General features: G+C 44.6%; 1 protein-coding gene across 2 annotated transcripts in view; it reads right to left on the minus strand.

The window, feature by feature from the left end:
* Positions 1-15,298, minus strand: part of UMODL1 (uromodulin like 1) — a 104,967-nt gene that overhangs the window by 20,663 nt on the left and 69,006 nt on the right. For both annotated transcript variants that reach the window (XM_077479837.1, XM_077479838.1), the window contains 2 exons: positions 5,908-6,109; positions 3,517-3,657 (listed from right to left, as the gene is read on the minus strand). In XM_077479837.1, coding sequence (XP_077335963.1) covers positions 3,517-3,657; positions 5,908-6,109 — 343 coding nt within the window. The remainder of the gene's footprint in view (positions 1-3,516; positions 3,658-5,907; positions 6,110-15,298) is intronic.

Genomic DNA, 15,298 nt, shown 5'->3' on the forward strand with positions numbered 1-15,298 from the left:
ATGGGATATGTAGTTCCACAACAGCTGGAGTGCCATAGTTTGAGGATCCTTGGACTATTGTCTTTTTTTTCAGCCTTATCCAATATGTAACAATCCAAAGCAAAAAATGGGCAAAGTCCTAGTTTATTTCTTTAGATAGCAGTCCCTTCCTTATTAGAAAAGCCTGTCCCCTGCCAGCAAGCTGTGGAGAAGGACCCTTGCTCGCTGTGGGGAAACCGTGGTATCTCTGCAGAGGTTCAACACATGCCTTGCTGAGTAAGGGCTCACTCACATGGGCAGTAAAAGCAGTTAGTTGAACCAAGGCTTTACCACCTCTTGCCTACTTACCTAAACAAACTAATGCAGCTGTGCAGGGCTGTACTCATGCTGCAGCTGCAATGCTTTGCACCTGTAACAAAAGTTATATGACATGTCTTTCAAGTGAAGAACGTCTCTCTGCAACCACCCTGTGACCACATGGTTGCGGTGCAGCAGTGGGGTATTTTTAGAGTAAAAGCATGTGTGGTTTAAACACTGTTTACATATGCGGGCGCAACTTACGTATGCGTTTGCTTCTGTACGCGAGCACGGAGGGATGGGGTGCTTTACATTTTTTTTATTTTCTTATTTATTTCATTTATTTATTTATTTACACTGCCCTTTTAATTTTTATTTATTTATTTATTGATCACTTTTATTGCTGCCCCAAGGAATGTTCACATCCCTTGTGACAGTGGCAGGGGGTGACAGGTACTCTTTATGGAGGGATGTGAGGTCTATAAGACCCCAAGTCCCTCCTTTGCACTTAAATTCATTTAAAACGCCACGTTTGGCAGTTCTGCTGTCATTTTTTTAAATTTGGTACCTTTAAGGCTTCTGTAAACCCTAAGTGGTGTCATGATATCACTTCCGGGTTACTAGATCTGAGACCCGATGAATGCTGATTCTGCCATTGTTCGGATCTCCGGGCCAGCAGAAGTGCTGGCTGGTCACTCGGGCCTCCCAGCGCCACGGGAGAGCTCGGGCGAGCCGCGGAAGGGACAGCGGGATGGGGGGACGTTCCCTCCCACTGCTTGTAATAACAGACTAGCGACTGCTTAGCCGCATCGGTTGTTGTCACAAGAAAGTCGAAAGTCGGCTCTAAAAAATGGTACCGTTGCAATGTGTGCAGCTGCAGGCCCTTAAAGCCGAAGCTGCATATTTGCGTTACGTCAGTGTGAAGGGGTTTAGTAATCAATATGTCATACTTACCAGCTCTATGAAATGGTTTTGCACAGAGCAGCCCAGATCCTCCTCTTCTGGGATCCCCCACCAGCCTGCTTGAATCCTCCCTCCTTTCGAGTGCCCCTTTAGCAAGCTTCTTGCTATGGGGAAGCTTGCACCCCTGCCAGGCTTTGTGTGTCTGTTGACACACACAGCGTAGCTCATCCCTGCCCCGCTGCTCTCTCCTCACAGGCTGTGATTGACAGCATCAGGAGTCAATGGCTCCTACTGCTCCCTCCATGTCCATTGAGGATAAAGAGAGAGCAAGCTGTTGCTCCCGGGGACATTTCCAGATCAAGATCGGGCTAAGGTAAGTATAAAGGGGGGCTGGGGGGGGGGCGTGGGTGGCTGGGCTTTTAACCTTAATGCCGAGAATGCATTAAGATAAAAAGGCTTTCAAGTGTATGCTACTCTAGTACCAATCCTCACTTATGCCCTTATAACTCGACATGTTAATTGTAACCTTGTCCTGTTTATATATCTAGACTTTGTCTGACACAGTTACTGTATTTTTATGATTTTTCAATAAAATCTTTTGTAAACAAAGATAAAAAGGCTTTCTACCTTTTAGAACTACTTTAAAGTAGAATTGCAGCCTACACCAAACTAATCTTAAAACAGTAGTAAAGGTTTAAAAACAAAAAATAAAACAAACAAACCTTGCAAGGTAAAGGCATAATGTGCTAGCAGGCATTGCATGCTAGCACATTATGAAAGACTTACCTTGAAACAAAGGCTTTCAGTGGCACATTGTCACCACTGCAGGGGCTTCCATCTTCATCTGGTCTTCCTTCAGGGGGTTCACGGGCTGCAGCCACTTGAATGGCTGAGCTGTGATGACTTCACTCCCATGCATGCTGTTCCTTCAGAGCTCATGCGCCGTGACGTCACTGGCTGCTGCTCCTTAGAATATCTCTTTAAATGGTGCACGTTTAACCTCTTCCAGTCCGCACTATAGCTGAAAGACAGCTACAGCGCAGACCTAATTTGCCGGGAGGGCATCCATAGACGTACTCCCGTGCTCGAGCGGCATGCAAGCCCCCTGCAGGGCGCGCGTGGTGTGCTCTGTGATCAGCAAGTCTATGAGACTCAGCTGATCACAGTTTGGAGTAAGTGGTTGATCCCGATCCCTTACCGCATGATCAGCTGTCAGCTAATGACAGCTGATCATGTGATGTAAACAGAGCCAGGAATCGGCTCTTTTCTATCCTAACGCTAACGTGAGGAGAAAAAAAAAGCGGATCACCGGCGGCTGTGAGAGGGAGATCAGTCCCGATCATGGAGAGCCTCTGCAAAGGCTTCTGTGCCACCTGCCAGTGCCCACCAGCACCATCTACCAGCGCCCACCAGTGTTACCTATCAGTGCTCACAGTACCACCCATCAGTGCCCACAGTGTCAGCTATCATTGCCCACAGTGTCACCTATCATTGCCCACAGTGTCACCTATCAGTGCCCACTGCCAGCTATAAATGTCACCAAGCAGTGCCTCATCACCAGTGCTGCCTATCAATACCACCTACCAGTGCCCATCAGTGCCACCTACCAGTGACCATCAGTGCCACCTATCAGTGCCCATCAGTGGCGTCTATCAGTGCCACCCATCAGTGCCACTCATCAGTGACACCCATCGGGGGCCCATCAGTGCCGTCTTATCAGTGTCACCTTATCTGTGTCTATCAGTGCAGCCCATCAGTGCAGCCTCATCAGCGAATATCAATGAAGGAGAAAAATTACAGTTTGCAAAATTTTATAAGAAAATATTAAACAGGTTTTTTTTTGTTTTTTATTTAACAGTTGGGAGCTATGGGACAGTACTTCAAAATCAGGAATAGTTGGGAGCTATGGGACAGTCCCTCGAAATCAGGGACAGTTGGGAGCTATGGGACAGTCCCTCGAAATCAGGGAAAGTTGGTAGCTATGGGACAGTCCCTCGAAAACAGGGACAGTTGGGACCTATGTGTACAATGTATGGACCTGGCAGTGAAAGGGTTACACTCGAAGAAGTGAAATGGCCCTAAAGCAATCTGACACCCCTTTAGCAGCCTGTTTTAACCTTGTGAATGGCGCACCAACATTCTGCATTGCACGCGGCTGAGGGGTGTTTGTGGTGCATCCCGTTTGTTTGAGGCGGTACTGCCTGTAGAATATCACAGGAGCAATAATCAAAGCAGCACTACTGCATCATGTGGACATGCCCCATCTGAACCTGGAAGGGCAGTTGGGAAACATATTTTTAACGCCCCCCTCAACTGCAAGTCTAAACAAGTCCTTACTTTCACATTTCCTTCCAGGCCTGCTGGGATCTCGGTCGACGTACGTTGGATGACATTCACAGGTGAATGAGGTCTGTAGATCCTTACAGTATGCATGGACATCGCAGTCATTATCCAGAGATGACAGGCATTCATTGAACTCTGAAACCAAAATAAAGCAATTAGAGGAGGTTCAAAATAAAACTGGTCATAGCAGGGATGTGCGATGAGGTCAGTGTCTGGTGAGGCACTGGCTAGTATCAGAGCCAGATACACTCAGGTTACATACGCCGCGATCGTCAGAGCGAGAGCAATAATTCTACCAATAGACCTCCTCTGTAACTCTAAACATGTAACCTGTAAACAAAAAGAAAGTGTCGCCTATGGAGATGTTTAAGTACTGAAGTTTGGCACCATTCCAGAAGTGTGCGCAATTTTAAAGCCTGACATGTTAGGTGTCTATTTACTTGGGGAAACATCATCTTTCACATTATACAAAAAAATCGTGTTATCTTTAGCAGTTTTTTTTTTCATGAAATAGTTTTTTTCCCCAAAGAAACGCATTTGAAAAATTGCTGCGCAAACACAGTGTTACATAAAAAATTGCAACGACCACCATTTTATTCCCTAGGGTGTCTGCTAAATCAATATATATATAAGGTTTGGGGGTTCTGAGTAATTTTCTAGCAAAATAAATGATGATTATTACATGTAGGAGAGAAGTGTCAGAATTGGCCTGGGGGCAAGGGGTTAATTACCATAAGTAATATAAAAATTATTATTATATAGTGTTTTTAAGGTCATTTTCTATGTTTTCAAAAACTGTACTCAAGCAGGTGACTTAACAAACAAACTACTGAAGTTTGAAGTTATAATGTCCAACCAGTAATTTCACAATAAATAGATAAATAATAAATTATTGTCTTATAACATATAGAATAATATATATATATGATTTAGCTTGATTATAACAGTACCTTTTCAGCAGCAGCAGATTCTCATTCTCCCTTTTAACTGTGTAAGAAAAACATGGGATTGTGGGTAAATCCTATACACATAAACCTATGTATTTCCTTGTAGTTAAGAGGGCTGGGCTGGAAGGGAGTATTTGTCTTTTAGACACACCCCCCCCCCTTCTATGACACTGTAGTGAGAGGAGAGCCTCCACTGCAGCATTTTTATTGGACAGCTGGGGCTAATGGTACTTTACCATTGGTCCAAGACTCCAAGCTGTCCATTGAGCTCATTGCTTCTGACAAGAATTGAGAGGCACTGTGAGCTCATCCTCGCAGTCTGCTGCAAACAGCGTGTTCCAGCTTGTATTTAAACTGGCCCCTCTGTATGTAGCCTCTGACAGGCTGCGCAAGGAGCCCCGTATCTCCGAAATCATAGGTCCTAGGAGCCCCAAATTTTTACCAGTGGTGGGGTAGGACCTTAGGTCGCCGAGCTAAGACCCTTGAAGCTTGATTTTTTCTTTTAAGTCCATAAAAAAGCCTCACCTGCCTCCCCTGACTGCATGTCTCTGGCTCATAGAATGTAAGAATTCCCTCTTATAAACAGCGTGGATGGAGAAATGCTCGCTGCCGGCTATTCCATTCTGGTAACTGATGCCCGCAGCATCAGCTACAATCTGATGGGATGCAGCCTCTGCTCCAGCAACAAGCCCTAAAGAATAAAATGGCGGTCGTTGCCATACACTTTAAGAAAAAAAAAAGAGATAGATATATATATATATATATATATATATATATATATATTATACAGTATAGCCCATGTTTTTTTGTAAAACATAAAAGATGATGTTCCCCCGAGTAATTGGGTACCTAACATGTCACGCTTTAAAATTGCGCACGTTCATGGAATGGCGACAAACTACGGTATTTAAAAATTTCCATAGGTTACCCTTTACCCTTTAAACATATTTTTTAGGTTACCAATTTTGCGTTGCAAAGAAGCGCTAGAGCTAGAATTATTGCTCTCGCTCTCATATATGTGATATGAGCACAGTTTATACATGCATGCACAGCCTACGTACGTATGCATTTGCCTCGTTTTCCCTACAATGACAATCATGGACTATGCCTCTGCCATGTGTTTCAGCACAGCTGCCTGTAATTTGCACCACAAGGGGGGTCGGGGATTTGATTGGGTGACAACAAAGCACAGCAATTGGCAGACAGTTGTCACTGCATAACAGGAAGTGCCTGGACATGGCTGGATTACCAGGGATTATTTTTATGAAATCTGCAGATCTGAATAGATTTGACGCATATGAGATTTTAGTGATTGAGTTCATGGATAAACATAATACTAAACATAATACTATACATTTGTATAGGCAAAAACGGTCAAGTCCTAAGGTGATTTACTCATTTAGAAATAATATTGCGCTCTTCCTGAAGTAATGGTTACCTGTAATTTTAATAGACTGCGGATCGACCTTAAACACGGAGCTTTGGTTGATGGCGGACAAGGAGGACGATGTGACATTGATATAATTCTCTGTGCCATTGATGATGATTAGGAAATTGGTTACGATGCTCCCGGGACTCAGGGACAGGATTTGTACCGATATCTGATCTGGGGGGATGTGACTGGACAGGGACTCTTTCACCTATAAAAAAAAAGAGGAACACAGAGAAAAAGATGAAAGTGTGATATCTGTGCCATGCAGGAGTTCTCCAAACTTTCTAAACAAAGGGCCAGTTTACTGTCTTTCAGGCATTAGGGAGCCAGATTATGACCAGTGGGGGGTAGAAACTGTCCTGGCATCAGTGGGAGTAAACAGTGACCCATCTTTGAATCCTTAGGGAGGAATAATGCCCCATTTTCGGTATCAGTGCGAGAAATAGTGTCTCATATCAGGGGGAGGAAGAGTGCCCATTTCCAGTGTCAGTGGTAGGAATTATACCTCTTTGTTGATGTCACTGGTATGAATTATACCCCTTCGTTGATGTCAGGGGTATGAATTATGCCCCTTTGTTGATATCAGTGGTACGAATTATGCCCCTTTGTTGATGTCAATGGTAGGAATTATGCCCCTTTGTTGATGTCAATGGTAGGAATTATGCCCCTTTGTTGATGTCAATGGTACGAATTATGCCCCTTTGTTGATGTCAATGGTAGGAATTATGCCCCTTTGTTGATGTCAATGATATGAATTATGCCTCTTTGTTGATGTCAATGGTAGGAATTATGCCCTTTTGTTGGTATCAGTGGGAGGAATTATGCCCCTTTGTTGATGTCAATGATATGAATTATGCCCTTTTGTTGGTGTCAGTGGGAGGAATTATGCCCCTTTGTTGGTGCCAGTGGGAGGAATAGTGTCTCATACCAGTGGGAGGAATAGTGCTCATTTTCAGTGTCAATTGTGGGAATTATGCCCCTTTGTTGATGGCAATGGTAGTAATTATGACCCTTTTTTATGTCAATCGTAGAAATTATGACACTTTGTTGATGTCAATAGTAGGAATTATGCCCCTTTGTTGATGTCAATGGTAGGAATTATGCCCCTTTTTTTAATGTCAATGGTAGAAATTATGACACTTTGTTGATGTCAGTGGGAGGAATTATGCCCCTTTGTTGGTGTCAGGGGGAGGAATAGTGCCCATTTTCAGTGTCAATAGTAGGAATTATGCCCCTTTCTTGATGTCAATGGTAGGAATTATACTGCTTCGTTGATGTCTATGTTTGGAGTTATGCCTCATTTGTTGGTGCTAGTGGGAGAAATTGTGTCTCATATCAGTGGGAGGAATAGTGGCTTAAGGGTCAGATAACGGCAAGCAAAGGGCCGCATTCGGCCCCCGGTCCACAGTTTGAAGATCACTGAACTATATTATCTGATCACCTTTAGATCTACCATAAAATATGTAGTGCACCGGTGGTGATTGCACCCAAAAAAAAACAACAAGCTCGATCGATGATTCTACTTCAGTACAACCAGCCTGCCTATAGATGGATTGAAATTTGGATCCATCCATTTATCCAGATTAAGGACTCATTCCCATGGGAAACTGGGGCAGGGACAGGCAGCTGAGCCACAGTTTTAGACATTTTATTAAGACGGGCAATGGCACCAGTCCTGCATGCAGGCTGCCTTTGTTTTTTTTCTGAATTCTTTATTTAACCAAAAGGTAGTTTCTATGACATCAAAGCAGTATTAAAAGGCAAAATTGTACACAAATTTACAGAGTATAACTGTAGACATCCAAGAGAAAGGTCTGAACACAAAAAAGGATTAGCAAAGTCACAAACAATGAAGACCTTCAAGGTTATCTACAAACCAGCCGTTAAGGGGGGCTACAAAAGGCTTCCATATCTTAGGCTGTAAATGATATAGAGGTGGTCACAGAAAGCAGAACTGCTTAACTTTTTGTTTAGAGTAAAGTAGAGGAAAAGACGAGGAAGGGGGTAAAGAAAGGCCAAGAAATTAGAAGGAGAAGGAAAAGGGGGTTAAAAATATCTAAAAAGAGTTGGGGATGAAATAAATAAACAAATACACTGATGGGAAGTGTTGGTATGTCCTAGTAGGGGGCAAACATCCCTCAATCATCTGGCTGCACCTCAAAATGTACTTTTCCTCTTCTTCGGAGTAGTCAAACTTATTCCATATCTAGAGGGAACGGATGATGTCATCCTGTGACGAAATGCATAGAGAAGAGCGATGTGCGTACCTCGGTTCCCAGAAGTGTGATTCTATATTTTAATACATTACCACTAAGATTTTACACTGTGTAGCGCATCTTTTATTTTCGTGTATGATACCATGGAGAGTGTGGGTGGATGACCTCTACCATGGCTGAAGTAAACCTCCCAGGAACATCTTTGAAAGTCCATGGCTGGGTATATGGCCAAAAGCGCTTTTGCCCTTACTTGAGCAAAGGTCCATTCTAGTTGATAAGCAGGCATTTTTACTGTTCCAAGGTGGCGGTGTCTTCTGCGGACTTTACACATCGTGATGGATGGCGACTGCTTGTATTTCACCCTGGGACACATATGAGGAGGACTTTACCTTAACAATCAATTTTCCTAGCATCCCTTTGGATTCTATGCTTGGACTTATTATAGCATGTGTTATATATTTATCATTATGTTTTATACTAATAATTGCTAATTGTTAGCATGACTCTGTTTGTATATTGGAACATATTCTAGACATCCAGGTTTTGGAATCTCATTAACATTTATTCTGTGCGATAAGCACCAGATCTTCCATATTGTTGATCTCTTCTACCCAGTTAAGCCAAAGACCAATGGTCGGTGGTTGCGGGCATTTCCAGGTAAGAGGAATGCACAATTCGGTGGCCTTAAGGAGATGGTGAACTACCGTTCTCTTGTATATTTACATCACTTCCTCATCCACAGGAGCACACGCACATGGTTTCCACGCAACTGGGTAAGTCCTTGGGTTCTTTTACCCTATGCTGTTCCACTCATCCTATTGCACTATATATAGTTCTGTTGGCAGGAGTATAAGACTATCTCTTGTCTATTTGCAGACTTAAGACCTCTCTCGCCCCATGGAAACATACTAATGTGAAGGGCTGTATTGTAAAGGTCACCACTTTCAAGCCATTTTACCACTAATTATTTGAGTGTTTTCCTTTTGGCTCTGTTGTCCAATGTGGACCCATTGGAAATTGGCTATAGGTATATATACATTGTTCTATCCTTGCACCACTGTGGTCACGCTGTGATATTCTGAAGCTGTTACACCACTTCACTTTCTTTCCCCATTCACTTTTTTCTTTAGCTATGTTCACTGTTTGTTCATTTTTGTAGTTTTGTTTGGCACTAGTTCGTAGTCACTTCACCCCCTTTTCCTTTTCTTTTTCTTTTCTTCTTTTTATCCTTTGTCCCTCCCCCCCTTTCCCACCTTTTTTGCATATGGTGTTTCGGTCTGGCGTTGGTCTTTCCTTTGGGGATTTTTCTTTTGGGCATCTGCTCACACTCTTAACCGAGTGAAATATTCCATTCTGAAATGGCAGGATTCACTTGACATATGTGTATCTTTGACGTGTGTATACTATTGACACTGCATGCGGGCATGTTCTATCTCTCTATACAGAGGTGATAGTTTTCTAAATAGGGCCCTTCGTTATATATACATATATATATACATATGTCTTATATCCTTTCTTTTCCTGTAGGTTGCCCTCTCTCCTAATCCCGCTCACCCATACCCATACCTTCCTCCATCATTGTGTTTTGGAGGTGGTAATAGGGATGTGATCCCTTGCAAGCTTTTTACCCTTCGGATCCATTTTCCTTGCTCTTCCCCCCCTCTATCTGGGTAGAGCTAGCCATTTTTTCCATCTACATAAGGTCGGCACATCTATGAAGACTATGGGAGAATGTACGGAATCCTGTCCGGTCTTTTAAAAGAGGATTTCCTTTGTGATCAATATAGGTATTTATTGTTACAATATGTATCACTTGATTGTTAACTGTGTAATCTTACAATGTTTTGATATATACTCTGCCTACAACAGATTATTTTTAGTACAACACAGTGCATCATGTATTGTGATATATATTTATGCTTGTTTTCTTTTTCCATTTTTTCACAAATAGATAGTAACCTTCTGAAGAAGACCCCTGGGAGGGTTGAAACGCGTAAAGGGTTTTTACTATCTATACGCATATATCTCTTATTGTATTGATACTATGTTTCAAGCATCACAATTCTATGTATATGTGTATTTCTGTTTATACATGTAATACCATACATTTTTACCTATTTAGTGGAGCTCAGTCTTTGACTACTGCGTGACCTTTTTTATCCTCTTTTTTTATTAATAAACATTTACAATATTAGTCTACTTTTCTACATGTCAATGTTATTTATATTACACAGGTTAAACTTTGCTGGTAAAAAGCCCCGCTCTGGGGACACCATTTTCTTTTTTTGTTTATAACATACCAGGGGTGATCAGCGCCCTCTGACCCCAATTTTGGGGGTGTTACCGTTCTTTCTTTCTCTCTTGTATATTTTAGCCTGGAACATTTGAGACATGAACAAGAAAAAAGGCTGGGTCGTCCGGTACCTCATGATCTGTAAATTTTTGTACAATCCTCTGAACCACTCTCCAGAAAAGATCAAGTTTGGGGCAGGGCCAAAACATATGCATCGTTGTACCCCGTTCTCCTGGCATCGCCAGCAACGATCGGTAGTGTTTGGCTGCCTTTGTTTTTATGCCTGCATCCACCATGAGCAGATGCATATGCATGGACACAGCACACCTGTGTTCGGGTCCGTGCACGCACTCCTGCGTGGCTGTCAAATTTTGACATGCGGATGTGTCCATGCGGCTGCTGCACCTTCATCCACCTCTATTGGTTGCCTGTATGTAGCTCAGGAAGAATGTAAACCAAGACAGCCTGCATGCAGTACAGGTGCCAGTATCCATCTGAATGAAGCCTTACTGCCCACAACCCCCCACCTGAACAAGGAGATATAGCTCGGGGCACATACCACATCCATGGTGCGTTAAAAAATGTAACAGCATGTTGCATTTCATGGGTGGTATTGCCGCTGAACGTGACCCAATGCAGTGAATGGGGTAATCGCTCTGTAACTGTGGAGGGTCTGCATGTTCAAGGTTGAAGCAGGCAGTGAGGAAGAAGCCTCCTCACCACCTGTGAAATGCTGCCGTAGTTCGCTTTTCAGAGGCATTTATAGCCACACATCTGAATGAGCACTAACTGTAATTTTCTTTTCTTAAGTAGCAACAATCATCAGTACAAACAGAAGGGTGTATCTCCCACATGGAGACACAGACAGCAATAAAAACCGATAGAAGTGAAAGTCTGTTCTAAGTATCAACTTTAAGAGCATACTAAAAATAAGTTATTGGCCAGTGCATTCCAATGGGAAATAAGTTTAAAGCCCCATACACACTATCAGATTTTCTGCTGATTTTTGCCTTCAGATTTACCAAAACCATATAATATGAGGTCAAACCTTAGGAGTTTCAAAGTGTATGTAATCAGGCAGGCCCTTGCACTACAGGGTTTTGGTAAATCTGAAGACAAAAATCAGCAGAAAATCTGATAGTGTGTACGGGGCTTAAACAAGCTAAAATTAATCCTTGGTGGCTAAACTCTAACATAAAAATGCATATAAAAGTAGAAAAAAAGGCCTACAAAATATATAAGGCTGCGGGTCATTGTCAGTATTTCAACAATACAAAGAATGCAAATAGGAATTGTAAGAGCGCAATTAGGAAAGCTAAAATAGATCAAGAAAGGCAAATAGCGGAGGAGAGTAAAAAAAAGAAACAATAAATTCTTTAAATATATAAACAGTACGAAAGGGAGGCCAGAACATATTGGCCCCATAAAGAATGATGACAGGAACTTGGTTACAAACGACAAAGAGAAGGCAAAGGTTTTGAATGTATTCTTCTCCTCAGTCTTCACAAAGGAAACAGGGGGATACAGTAACCAAGACTATAATGTTAACAACACATCACAGAAAGCACCCTCATGGCTAACAGAGACAGAATCAGAAATAGACTTCAAAAACTTAACATAAATAAGTCACCGGGGCCAGATGACTTACACCTGAGGGTCCTTAACTAGATGCTGACCGCCGGCCGTCACCTATTGTGGCGGGAGGCCGTCATATGACGTCCTCCCGTTTAAACAGGTAATGCGCGCGATCGTGCGCGCGCATCCCTGTTTCTTCGGTGGCGGCGTGTCACAGAGACACCGCTCGCCACCAAAGGGGGTGAACAGCCATTGGTTATGGTTGTTTACCACGTGATCGGCCGTGATGAATTCACTGCCAATCACAGATGGTCACACCCCGACTGTGCACGGCCCATGCGCGCGATCGTGAGCGCGCTGCCCGTGCACGTCGGTGGCGGCGTGTTCCCCAAGAACACTGCTCGTCACCGACGCTGGTAAACAGCCATTGGCCGGCTGTTTACCCATGTGATCGGCTGTGATCCTTTCACAGCCGATCACTAAAATGTAAACAAACCGCGGTAACGAGATGTTACCGGGTTGTTCTCCTCCTCACACACCGATCGTGTGTGAGGAGGAGATTGCGGTAACATCTCATTACCGCCTACAGTGTACACCAATCACACTGATTGCCTGCCTGCCCCCCCCCAATAAAGAGGACCTGTCACCACCCCTCATAGTACCTGTCAATCACAGTCCATCAGAGTTCCTGTCACAGTCCATCAGAGTATTTGAGTACCTGTCACAGCCCATCAGAGTACCCGAGTACCTGTCCCAGCCCATCAGAGTACCCGAGTACCTGTCACAGCCCATCAGAGTACCCGAGTACCTGTCACAGCCCATCAGAGTACCCGAGTACCTGTCACAGCCCATCAGAGTACCCGAGTACCTGTCCCAGCCCATCTGAGTACCCGAGTACCTGTCACAGTTCATCTGAGTACCCGAGTACCTGTCCCAGCCCATCAGAGTACCCGAGTACCTGTCACAGCCCATCAGAGTACCCGAGTACCTGTCCCAGCCCATCTGAGTACCCGAGTACCTGTCACAGCCCATCAGAGTACCCGAGTACCTGTCCCAGCCCATCAGAGTACCCGAGTACCTGTCACGGCACATCAGAGTACCCGAGTACCTGTCACGGCACATCAGAGTACCCGAGTACCTGTCACGGCACATCAGAGTACCCGAGTACCTGTCACGGCCCATCAGAGTACCCGAGTACCTGTCACGGCCCATCAGGGTACCCGAGTACCTGTCACGGTCCATCAGGGTACCCGAGTACCTGTCACGGCCCATCAGAGTACCCGAGTACCTGTCACGGCCCATCAGAGTACCCGAGTACCTGTCACGGCCCATCAGGGTACCCGAGTACCTGTCACGGTCCATCAGGGTACCCAAGTACCTGTCACGGTCCATCAGGGTACCCGAGTACCTGTCACGGTCCATCAGGGTACCCGAGTACCTGTCACAGTCCATCAGGGTACCCGAGTACCTGTCACAGTCCATTAGAGTACCGAGTACCTGTCACAGTCCATTAGAGTACCGAGTACCTGTCACAGTCCATCAGGGTACCTGAGTATCTGTCACAGCCCATCTGAGTACCCGAGTACCTGTCACAGTCCATCAGGGTACCCGAGTACCTGTCACAGTCCATTACAGTACCGAGTACCTGTCACAGTCCATTAGAGTACCTAGTACCTGTCACAGCCCATCTGAGTACCTGTTCCAGTCCATCTGAGTACCCGAGTACCTGTCACAGTCCATCTGTGTACCAGAGTACCTGTCACAGTCCATCTGAGTACCCGAGTACCTGTCACAGTCCATATGAGTACCTGTCACCGCCCTTCAGAGTACCCAAATACCAGTCACCAAACCATCAGAGTACCTGTCACCAGGCCATCAGAGTACCTGAGTACTTGTCACCAGGCCATCAGAGTACCCGAGTACCTATCACCAGGCCATCAGAGTACCCGAGTACCTGTCACCAGGCCATCAGAGTACCCGAGTGTGACAGTGGGGTCACTTTGGACACAGGGTGAATAAAAGAAACCCCTGATATGGTCTGTGATAGCCATATTCAAGGCTGTATATACATTGTATATAGATTGGATGTATACTGTATATGGGGGTTAAGTATCATTGCTGTGAGGAATTAAGTTGTTTTGCATTTCTATTGTTCATTTAAGTCTGTCCTTGTGTGTATTGTAAAGTGCCAGACAGACTGGCTGCCAACCCTTTGTGAAAAGATGTGTATTGGGTGGGATCGTTTGAAGCCTAGCAGACGTCAGGATGAGGTGTTGAGTCTTGGGATGTGTGGGTGGAGCTGGGCCCTTGTTCATGTTAAAGCATGTGCCTTGAATTGTGTATAAAGTTACAATGTTTCTCATTAATAAAGTCATTCCTACTACAGAAGAGACAGAGTGTGTCTCGTCCTTTTGCCAGAGGGGTCGGCTCCTATAGGAAAGGGTTGTTTAGCTGTGGATATTGGTAGCTAGTGGATGTGTGTCTAGGAGAGGGAACATCGTAAACGGTGTTAACCCCCTTTATATTAGGGGTGCCGTTACATTGGTGGCAGCAGTGGGATCTTCCCTCCAGTTACTGGGACACTTCAAACCACCACAGTAAATGACCAGCTATGCAGCCTGCAGGAAAGCCACACTGAAAGACTTACTTGAGAGCCGTGGAGGGACCAGTGGGACAAAGAACAAGGCCACCTTGATCAGGGAACTAACCGAGATGGATCAGAGGGATGGTGATGCAGGACCCCGGTCAGTTGAAGACTTGTTTCAGCAACGAGTTCGACAGCGGGTGGCATTATATGGTGCTAACCCATCAGAGACCGCCATACAGAATGCCATTAGAGACATCCAGCTGCAGGATGAGCGGCAGGAGAGAGAACGGCAGCATGAGCAGAGAATGGCAGAAATACGGCAATCGGAGACAACACCTAAAGATGCAGCGCCTGTCCGTAAGTTGCCCTTTCGGGCGTTCAAACTATTTAAGGAGGGAGAGGAGGAAATTGAAGCATTCCTGCAGGACTTTGAGAGACTATGCCAGATACATGAAGTACTGCCCCAAGATTGGGTCGCCTTACTGGCAAGTAATTTAACTGGCAGAGCGGCGGATGCGTATCGGGTCCTGGAGGATGAGGACGCTAAAGACTATGACCGGGTAAAAGAAGCTCTGCTAGCCCGATTTGCCATTACACCCGAAGCCAGCCGGATTAAGTTTTGAGAATCCCGGAAACAAATCCACATAACATACGTGGAGTGGGCACATCGTCTGCAGCGAGACCTTAAGGGCTGGATTCAGGGAAGCCACGCTCATACCATAGAGG

Source organism: Lithobates pipiens, unplaced genomic scaffold, assembly GCF_037356315.1.
Source record: "Lithobates pipiens isolate NorthernLeopardFrog02 unplaced genomic scaffold, aLitPip1_a1.2 Scaffold_16, whole genome shotgun sequence".
In the NCBI taxonomy this organism is placed as follows: domain Eukaryota; kingdom Metazoa; phylum Chordata; class Amphibia; order Anura; family Ranidae; genus Lithobates; species Lithobates pipiens.